A 10632-nucleotide genomic window follows, 5' to 3' on the forward strand; every position below is an offset into this window, starting at 1 on the left:
TTTACCTTACCATTGTTTAATGCTTCCTATAAAGCTAAGTGAAGAGAGATTTAAAGCTTTTGTTAAACAGTATGGTGCAGGAAATATACTAAGGGGAGATGTTAGAATGAGGAAGGAGTCTCTCCTCAAAAACCACCAGCTTTTCCAAGCTAAGAGAATGTGCTATTTTCAGAGTGTTTTATGGGTGGGGAAGCCTTTAGGAGTCTTCTGGAAAATATTGCCATTTGCTATCTCCCTTCCCCCAATCTTAGTAAAGTTTTGTTTAAAGGCCCACTTTTCTGAGAAGGGTGATTTTCCTCATAATGTCTGGTGTTTTGGACAAGTCATTTCCTCCTAAAACAGTTACCAAGTATACTGCTCTTTTAAAGGATTTTTATTAGTTTTTCTTTTTTAAACCCTAATGTTTAGGCCTTCAGCACAGTCTTCCACAAAGCAATAGAACAGGCTGATGCATCAGAGGATATCCAGGTTCACATCTCCAACATGACAGAAGCTATTACATATTCCACCTTTTTGTATACCAGCCAGGGACTTTTTGAAAAGGACAAACTCATATTTCTAGCCCAGACAGCCTTTCAGGTGAGAAAAAAATAATGCAAAAGGTGGTGATGGTAGTGCTGCTGTAGGTATTTCTCTGTTGGAAGAAGACACAGATTTTAGGACAATACAGCAGGCCATCCCATGTTTATTTACTACTTTACACACCTTTGATGCTCCTATAATAAATATTTACATAAAAATACAAGTACAATTTACTAGTGTTGTTATATAAGCATCTATGATACATAAGGTACTGTTTCTTTAAGCATTTAAAATGTTGTAATATGCCTCTGAGTGTAGAAATGAATATTATGAAAGGTGCTATTTGAAGTTACATTGCATCTTATATTTAAAGGAGGGAATAAAAATCTGTTAGGGATTTAGAAATGTACAAAAAAAATGAGTTGTAATTTAAGCCCATTACTTCTTGTCCTATCCCTGGTGTGCATCAAGAACAATTGATCACCATCCTTTTTATAGCCAGCCTTTTAGTATTTAAAGACTGTTTTTAAATCCCTATTTACTCTTCTCCTGTCTCGACTATTAGGAAGGAGGGTAGTGCAGTGGTTCCCAAACTGTAGGTTGTAACATCAGCAGATAGAGTCGTAGGGGTGGAGGGCTGTGGGTTGTGAGTGAGGGGCTAAGGAAATGGGGTCATAAATGTGGAGCCAACCTAAGGAAAAATTTGGGAAACCTGGGCTTGTGAGTGTTATGTAGGTTCCGAGTGGAGGAGGGGAAAGAGAGAGTGATGTAGGTACACTGTCCACCTTGCAGCATGGTATCCATGGGGGTACTCTTGCTGCCAGGGTGTAGCACACACCCCTGCAACTGCCCTTGTCCAGCTCCCCCCCAGCTCTTCAGCCAGGGAGAGCTGGAGGCAGCACAAAGGCCTGCCTAGCAGCTAGTGTGTTCCCCTGGAGGGCCAGGCCTCCGTTTGTGTCAATGTACTTTTTTTGCAGGCTTCACACCACTTTTTTCCTTGGCTTTTTTTTTTTACCACCACATACAAATTTGCCACTGCATGCAAATTCGCAGCACAGCACATATTTTAATGTTCACCATGTGCAGTTTGTGGTGTCACAAAGAGATTTGTTGTGCCACGAACTGCATCCCCCTGCTCATCTGGATGCGGCCTTGTGTTTAAGGCGGGGGCATAAAATGGGGAAGTTGTATGTAATTCAGATTCCCTTTCTCACTTCAGTGGTGCTGTGTGAAAGGATTCTGGGCCACAGCTGTGCAAGATTAACTATGATCTTTAAGGACTATGGTTTTAATTGCTTTTTTTACTATAGCTAAATTATCATAAACTGTAGCTGCTGTTGTTATCTAGCTATTTTTGAATATTCCAAGGATTCTGCTATCACTATCATGCAACATAACAGCAATTCTGCCTTGTGCAGAATTTGTTCAGGAGCTGCTCTGGGTTTTGTTGAGCATCTAACAGCCTAAAATTGATCTCATTCTATTAATTGATTTATAATGTATTTTTCCTCTTTATTTTAAAATAATTGGGAAATGGGAAATTCTTTTATTGGAGCTTCACAAGATTGTCACAGGATTCTCAGTACTTTGTGCTGCCTATTCAATAATTTCTATGGAGTGTTGAATACTTTAAGAGAAGTGACTGTGAAGTAAACCTGATGACCTTTTTCAATTTTGTATGCTGTCAAGATTCTGCTGAGAAGTAAAGAGATAGAGCTCCTTGAATTGGATTTCCTGCTTCGATTCACAGTAGAACACACTTACAAGAGTCCTGTTGACTTTTTAACTACTCAGTCATGGAGTGCCATTAGGGTAGGTTTGGAGAATTGCTTCTCAATTTGAAAGCTTATTTCATGTTATTTCTGGAGACATAATACTACAGCTAGGTAATGTCACAGAGAGTCATATATTCCATACTAAATTTGAATAGAACTAGCAATACTTTTGAATAAATTGTCCTTGCATTTTAAATGTATTGTTCCTGAGATGATAAAATAATGCATTTGTTTCATAGAAACATAGGAAAGTAGGGCTCAGAGGGATCTCAAAAGGTCATGTTGCCCAGCCCCCTGCTCATGGCAGGATCATCCCTTCATGAGGAAACCCTGGCCATCTGTGCATTCTTTTGTGAATATAATTTTGATATTTATGCTTATCCCTCACTCTAAAACCTAGTGTTACATTTTGCATGTATCATAATTTGATGTTTAACTCTAAACAGATCGGGTGGAGAAATCGAATGGAGTTCTGTTTAACAAATAAAGTTCTTCAGAAAGGACAAGAGGTGCAAATTATACTTTAAAATAGGTCAAGTATGGTTAATAATGTGACAAAACGTATTGGTATTATTCTAATTGTGGCAATGTATTTCTCTTTTATCTTAAAAACTGTGTGTGTGTGTGTGTGTGTGTGTGTGTGTGTGTGTCTTCATCCCAGGCCATTGCTCTAATGGAGGAGTTCCAAGGACTAGATCATGATATTGAAGGGTCTGCCAAGCGGTGGAAGAAATGGGTGGATTCAGAATGCCCAGAAAAGGAGAAGCTTCCTCAGGAGTGGAAAAACAAGAACTCTCTTCAGAAACTTATCATACTGAGGGCACTCCGCCCAGACAGAATGACATATGCCCTGAGGTAGGATCCTTGTTGTGGCAATGAAATCTTCATGAAGGCAGTTTAGGCATATAGCACACTATGGAGAAAGATCAAATTTTAAACAACAGGGATCCAACATTACGCAAACTGGTCAGCCAGAGCTTGAGATTTTGATTTTTGGCCCTTGGGCTTCATACAAGGCCTGTCTTTTCTTTGTCAGGTGCTTGAGAAGATGGTAGATTGAGATTGGCATGTTTGAATTTTGACTTATTTACAGGGATCTGACCTGTTTGTTTATAGTTTATATACGCATTCACCTTGCTGTGAGAAAAAGTTTATTTGTAAATCAAGTATATTCTTCTCTCCATTGTTTTTCTCATTGTTTTACTAGACCTAGCAGTTAGCTGGTAACTTTCTAGGTCTCACATCTTTAAATAACTGTAAATTTCAGAAATAAATAAGCAAATAATGAGGAAATCAAACAAAAAACCCTCAAACCCAACCCTCTAAGGTTATTTTTTAAATTCTTCACTTCTAGTAATAATACCCAGGTATCTTAATTATGCATATAAAACTCTGGCATGCATCAGCCACTGTGTGGCCAGTAGATCCAGGGAGATGCTCTTCCCTCTCTAGTTGGCATTGGTGAAGCCTCAGCTGGAGTACTGTGCCCAGTTCTGGGCACCGCACTTCAAGAAGGATGTGGAGAAGCTTGGGAGGGTACAAAGAAGGGCCGCCTGTCTGGTTAAGGGCATGGAGGGTAGGACCTATGAAGAGAAACTCTAGGAACTGGGCCTGTTAAGCCTGAAGAAGAGAAGACTGAGAGGTAATGATAGCTGCCTACAAGTACATCAGGGGAATATCCAGAACTAGGAGAGCAACTATTCAAGAGGCCACCTCAAGGGAAGATGAGGTTCAATGAATGGGCATAAATTAATAGAGGGTAAATTCTGGTTGGATAAAAGGAAAAACTTCTTCTCTGTAATGATCTCCAGAATCTGGAACACACTCCCAGCAGAGGTAGTGCAGTCACCCTTCTTGGAGGTGTTCAAGATGAGGCTGGACAAGCAGCTTGTTGAGCTCATCTGATCCCAATAACTTCCTGCCCGGCATGGGACCAGACTTGATGATCTTACAGGTCCTTTCTGGTTCTGTTTCTACAATTCTATATAACTTATTAGGCTAGTATGTTTCCTTACCTGGTACTTTCTCTGCCCAGCTGTGCTTTCTTGATACATTTGTTTTGGGGTTGACTTGGGATTGTATGGTATAGTTTTTTTGAATAGCCGGGGACTGGATGCAGGAGACTTCCCTCCCCCAGTTCCTGTGTTTTTTTGTTACTCACTGTCCCCTTTCATGAAAAGAAGCACGGCAGATTGTTCTCTACCCTCTTCACCTTTATGCTGCCCTTTTCTCCATTAGAATTTTTCCCCAGCACCTTTCTTTTTAATAAAACTGCTGATAGTTCAGTACTAGCAGTGCCTACTTTGAGAACAGCCCTGGCCCAAAGTCTGTATCAATGGAAGTTCAGTATATGCTCAGTTTATGCTTTATATTTACACAGGAACTTTGTGGAGGAAAAACTAGGTTCAAAATATGTGGAGGGCACAAGGATAGACTTGGCAAAATCATATGAAGAGAGCAGTCCAGACATGCCTGTCTTTTTTATTCTCTCTCCGGGAGTAGACCCACTTAAAGATATAGAGACACTTGGTAAGTCTTATTTCCTTGGGAGCTTTGTTTGCATCCAAGGCAGTCAATCCTGCCCCCACTGAAGGCAAAGGATTAGGTCCTAAATTTTTTTAAAATCATAAGCAAACAAGAACAATAAAATTTTTCCCTATAAAGAAATAGAAATTACCATGGCAAAGTTGGGCTGGATTTATCTTCACTGAGAGAGTTAAGTTCTGAAGTTTCTCTACCCCCTACCACCTATTTGTGGTAAATTAGGTGGATGAAAAGTGCAAAGCTATAAGCACTACAGTATGAAGAAATTCTGAGGCTGAACATTCCTCTGCTTGGCATAATGCAAGTTTCTTTTGTGCTGTTTTCTACCTTTTGACTAGATGAGGGCCAGAGGGCAATTTTCTCCATGCTCATGTAATCTTGTGCCCCCTGTGACTAAATAATGGTCATTATACAAACTATATTCAATTGTGTAAGGCACTGTCGCTTTATACGTAGGATTGCTATTCCCCACAGACTATACTGAGAATACCAGGTTAATACAGCTGTGACCTGACTGTGCTCAATTTAAACTCAGGCCTCACAAGGTGAGAGGCTTGTGCATTTACCCAGTGAACCAATCAGTTAAAAAACTGATGTGATATCTACCACATGTTGCTCCTTTTTTATAAGGGAATTGCTTTGCACCCCCTGTAAGAGTTTCTAAAGCTCAGTAACAATGCCTAGCATCTATCAAAATGTCAAAAGGTTCATTATCTTAAAACCAAGGGAACAGATTTCTGCAGGCTTTTTCTAATACCAGCAATAAGGCCACTGTTGAGAGCTCGCAATTTTGCTTGTTGAAATTGTAAGGGTTTAGTGAAGTGCTTCAGAAGAACTAATATATATTGTGCCAGTGATAGTAAAATTAATGAGGCATTATCATTTTTTTTCCCTTTTATGCTCTGTTCATTTCCCTACCCCCATTGCTCCTTTTACAGGCAAAAAACTTGGATTTACTATTGACTCTGGAAAATTCCATAATATCTCACTCGGGCAAGGTCAAGAGATGGTTGCAGAGGGGGCACTAGAGAAAGCTGCTGCACATGGGCATTGGGTCATTCTCCAAGTACGTATTAAACAGAGCCAGAGATGTTGTTTTTGCACTTGGCTAGGAGTATGTTTTGAAAGTGAAATGACTGCAAAGTAAGGATGGTCCAGCAAAAAACAACTTATCTGCCTTTCAAATGAGGCTTAAAAAGCAAAGCGTTAATTTTCTCCGTTTGCGCTTAATTGTAGCAAAACAAACATTCAGGTGCGCTGAGTGTGTATTACGTTCTGTAAAACTGCCATCCGATTCCCACTGGGGACAGGAGAAATAATATAAGAAAGCTTGTGTGACTAGACAGGATTATGTCCTCAGGAATACGCTTCTGTGTAATTAAGAACTCTTGTTCCATTGACTGGGTCATAATGGAGGCTTTAATAAAATTAGAATGACTAGCCCTTGGGAAGCTGTATAATTAGCACTGGAGTGCTGCTCTTCAGAGATAGCAGTAGCAGGTTTGGCCAGCATTGTATGCAGTGAAGATCCACTCAGCAACAAACAAAGAGCTCTTTACATGGCCTACATGAACTGTCATCCTTGGCACAACCACAGAATTTGACAGGAGGATTGGGGGGTGCTGTAACCAGCAGTTTTATATTGTATTTGTAGTTTATACTAATATTTGTAAGGGTCACATTACACTAAAACTCTGCAAGTAATGTATGTCCTGGACTTTGCCAATGAACTGTAAGTGCAAAAGTTATTACTATACTATCCAGTTTTATTTTTATTCCACCAGCATTACTGTTTGCTGTAGGCTTAAAGGAAATATATCTGATGGTATCTCCATGTACTCATAATAAAATAAATAACCGTACTGGCTAAAAACCCAATTGTGCATGGCACTGTACAAACACAGTGTGATTTCTTTTTTAATTGATATTTCAGTTAATGGTTATTTTTATCATTTTATAACCAGCTTTACTTGTCAAGTTTATCTACCAATAAGTTAACATTGCTACATTTCTTATTAAGCATAGAAATGCTGTTGTCTAAAGAAAAACACAAATGAAGAGGCAGCACAATTTGAGGTTCTTCATTTCTTTCAGAGGTTATTTTAGGAGCCTATATTCAGCATGGTATTACATTTCTGGAAAGACCAATGACAAAAAGCCAGTGCTCACAGGCTTTTGGTGATGTGCAGCTTCCCACCCAGTGTCTAATGATTTTTATCATGGTGTATGCAGGGTATTATTTTTAACTAATTGAAAATTGTAGTTCTGGGGAAGCTGGAGAAGATCCTAATTTGGAGTCTTCTAAGATTTTTGGACTAAACCTGAGTAGTTCTGCATTCACTAATACTAATAATATAAGTTGCAAGTGCTTGAGATTTTCTCTAAGTTCTTGGGATTTCATCTTTTGCCTTTTCACTCCAAAATTCTGCAAGCCAAAATATTTTTAAGGTTAAGTTAAGTACATGAAAAGTAAAGACACTGAAAGGTCAGATAGGAGCAATGGCATTTTATAGCCAAGTACTGACTTCTTTATGTATATACGAAGTGAGTATTAAGCAAACCCACTGACGTTCTTAGTTTTTTGTCTACCACCTCTTATGTCTTGATTTATAAAGTGCAACAATTTAAAAACCTTTAGTCATTAGAAGCCAGATTCTATTCCACTGTGTTAGGTGTCTATATGTGGATTAGGTGCCTAAGTGTAAATCTATTCTACCCTGATCAAGACCTGAAAGTCCATTAACACATCTACATTTGTAACACCATCATCTTACTCTTAAAACTGAGTCCCAAAAAAACAGCTAAGGTGAGAAAGACCTACCCACTTTGGTAATTACTGTTTTTCAGGGACTCAAGGTGGAATAGAATTGCACTAAGGCACCTAAATCCTTTTACACAACTAATAATAGGTGAAATAGAATCTTGCCCTAAAAGCTCAGGTTTGTATATTTGAAGTCATTGCTGTGGGCTTCAGTGGAAGAAGGAATAGGTTAAAGTTGAGTAAGTAGGAGCAGAGGAAAATCCAAAGAATGTTGCTTGCAACTAATCAGTCAGAGTGGGGAAAAAAAGATAGATAGATAGAATGAGTGTGGGAGAGAAATAGACTCAAAGTCACGTTTAGGTTTCTGATAGCAGTACCTGTTTTGCATGATAGCTAGTGGATGGCAGAATAAAGAGTGCCTGGAAATGTTTAGGGAAAATAATGCATATGATGCATCAAGATATTGCTTTAATTTTTGTATAGATATTGTAGTTATTAAACTAATATTAGTTGTTCTTTCAGACCCTGCACTGTTGGAAAAGCTTTGGCAAAGAGATTCTTTGTTATTAAAACAAATTTTAGTGGATAACCTGCCTAAATATTTATAATGTTCATAGTTTTACAGAATTATCACATCCTCAAATACTATGACCTATCTATCTCTGCAATTATAACTTTATACTGGTTCCTTTGTTTTGTGTCTCAGCTTTGACCTCAGTGTGGGCTGGAAATATATTGCCTCAAGGGCCCAAATTCCACAGAACACTTAAGCACAGGGTTAAGTGCTTTGTGGAATAGGAATAGAATTACTCACATGTTTAATTCTAAGTACATGCACTTGTGCTTTGCTGAATCTGGACCTGAAATCTGCAGAAGCTAAAGGAAAATAACAGATTTCAAGAAATATCTTCTGCCTAGCGCTCTTAACATCTTTTCTGCTCTCTTGGCTCATTTAAAGAAGACATGCCATATGGACTTAAGGGTCTGTATTTTGTTGTGAAACCACTATGGTAATGTTTTGGTTAAGGTCTGTTTAATGTATGTGGTTACCTTAGTTCCAAAATAAGAACATTTTTGTCTCCCCATGAAATTTTTGGCTGTTTTCCAATAGAACATTCACCTAGTAGCCAGTTGGCTGGGGACTTTGGAGAAACTCCTCGAACATTACAGCAAAGGAAGTCATTCTGATTACCGAGTCTTCATTAGTTGTGAACCAGCTCCAACCCCAGAAGAGCACATCATCCCTCAAGGAATACTAGAAAACTCAATTAAAATTACTAATGAACCTCCTACTGGGATGCTGGCTAATTTGCATGCTGCTCTCTACAATTTTGACCAGGTATAAATATTTTTTTTAATTACTACACTATTTTGCAGCAATTGTTGTTGAACACTGGTCTTGGAATCCAGGAATTGCTACACTAAAACAAAATCACAACATGCAAACCAGCTCTGCCCTGTCCCATCTCCTCCCAGTGAATCAATTTCCCATCACCACAGGGCGTATGTTTCAAACACAAAGTTTTTATTGCATTTCCCTGTGTCTAGTAGGGCAACAGTGCGGGAATGACCAACAAGATGCTCTCCCTTTGTCTGTCAGAGATCAATATATCACATGTTAGCTGCATCAACAACCTCAGTATCAGAAAAGTGTTACTGTCCTGGTTAAGTATCTAATGCTGTTCCTCTCACCTGCTAAGTTGGGAGTGCTGTTTGTCAGCTCTTCCTTGACCTCCAAACAAAGTTAATGCTCAGTTTTAGTGAGCTTCAGAATACAAGAAGCCATTTTTCCAGACTTTTTCCTAGGATGGATTTATTAAATGATTGAGGCTTCTTTGTGTAGTGTTGTGACCAGGAAAAGAGTCCGGAAGAGCTTTATTTTGTGAAAAAAGATGTCACTGTGTCTGGAGACAAAGGTTTGTTTTTAAGAAGTGAATTAGTGGTATTACATGTGGAGCAAAAAGCAACACTTAAAGATTCTGCCCATGTAGGAGAGCAGCCAGGATCTGGAGAGAGTTTTTAGCCACCATGCTACAAAATAGGCCGTTCCAAAAAAGCCCCTGCAGGTTGTTGACAACTTCAGTAATATAGATCAGCTTTGTAGTCTGAATCTGCCTTTAGACACACACAGTCATGTTGTCCAGATTGACCTGTGTATTAGAGCTGTGCGAAGCTTCAGTCCCTAATTTAATTTGGCAGAGATTTGGTCCAATTTGTTGGCTGAATCTCCGAATCCAAGTCGAATCAGGAGACCCTTTAATTTCTCTGAATCAAATCAGAAACACCCTTCTCCTCCCCCCCCTCCCCCGCCCGAATTGATTCAGAGAGATTCGGAAAGATTCAGAGATTTGGACATAGACACAACTTTAAATGTTTTTTCTACATACCCCTAGGTAGCAAGTGGCTCGGGAATGCTGTGACAGTGGGGCAGATGCAGCATGCCACAGGAGCACGCGCGGGGGGTCCCCAGCATGCTCAGCAGCAGACCTGGAAGTAAACCATAAGCACTCCCGGCCCAGGTCCGGCGGGGAATGCGCTGCCCCCCCCACCCATGCCCTGCTGGCTCAGTAGCTGGTGCCTCCTGGGTCTGGGGGAGCACCCAGGGTCCTCCCATGGCCTATCGCCAAGCCGGGGGGGGCATGGGGAGGCCCCCAGCATGCTCAGCAGTGGACCCAAAAGTGGACTGGAAGTACTTCTGGTCCTCTTCTGGGTATGCCATCAAGCACGTGGGAGGGGCCCCCCATGTTCCTGTGGGACACTCCGTCTGCCCCACAATCACAGCATTCATGAGCCATACCTGGTAATTCAAGGTACGTAGAAAAAATATGTAAAGCTGTGTCTATGTCTGAATCACTGATTCTTTGAATCAGCATTGAATCTTCAAATTTGGATTTCATAGTTTCATAGTTAGTAGGGTCAGAAGGGACCTGAGCAGATCATCAAGTCTGACCCCCTGCCATGGCAGGAAAGAGTACTGAGCTCAAACGACCCCAGCAAGGTGATTGTCTAGCCTTGTCTTAAAGACCCCCA

General features: G+C 40.1%; 1 protein-coding gene across 1 annotated transcript in view; it reads left to right on the plus strand.

Moving 5' to 3' along the window:
• Positions 1-10632, plus strand: part of DNAH11 (dynein axonemal heavy chain 11) — a 270897-nt gene that overhangs the window by 234365 nt on the left and 25900 nt on the right. Inside the window, exons 69-74 of the mRNA XM_019534456.1 lie at positions 409-579; positions 2212-2334; positions 2959-3152; positions 4678-4826; positions 5780-5907; positions 8714-8941. Of these exons, the coding sequence (XP_019390001.1) occupies positions 409-579; positions 2212-2334; positions 2959-3152; positions 4678-4826; positions 5780-5907; positions 8714-8941 (993 nt within the window). The remainder of the gene's footprint in view (positions 1-408; positions 580-2211; positions 2335-2958; positions 3153-4677; positions 4827-5779; positions 5908-8713; positions 8942-10632) is intronic.

Source organism: Crocodylus porosus, unplaced genomic scaffold (genome assembly GCF_001723895.1).
Source record: "Crocodylus porosus isolate Cpor-Errol unplaced genomic scaffold, CroPor_comp1, whole genome shotgun sequence".
In the NCBI taxonomy this organism is placed as follows: domain Eukaryota; kingdom Metazoa; phylum Chordata; order Crocodylia; family Crocodylidae; genus Crocodylus; species Crocodylus porosus.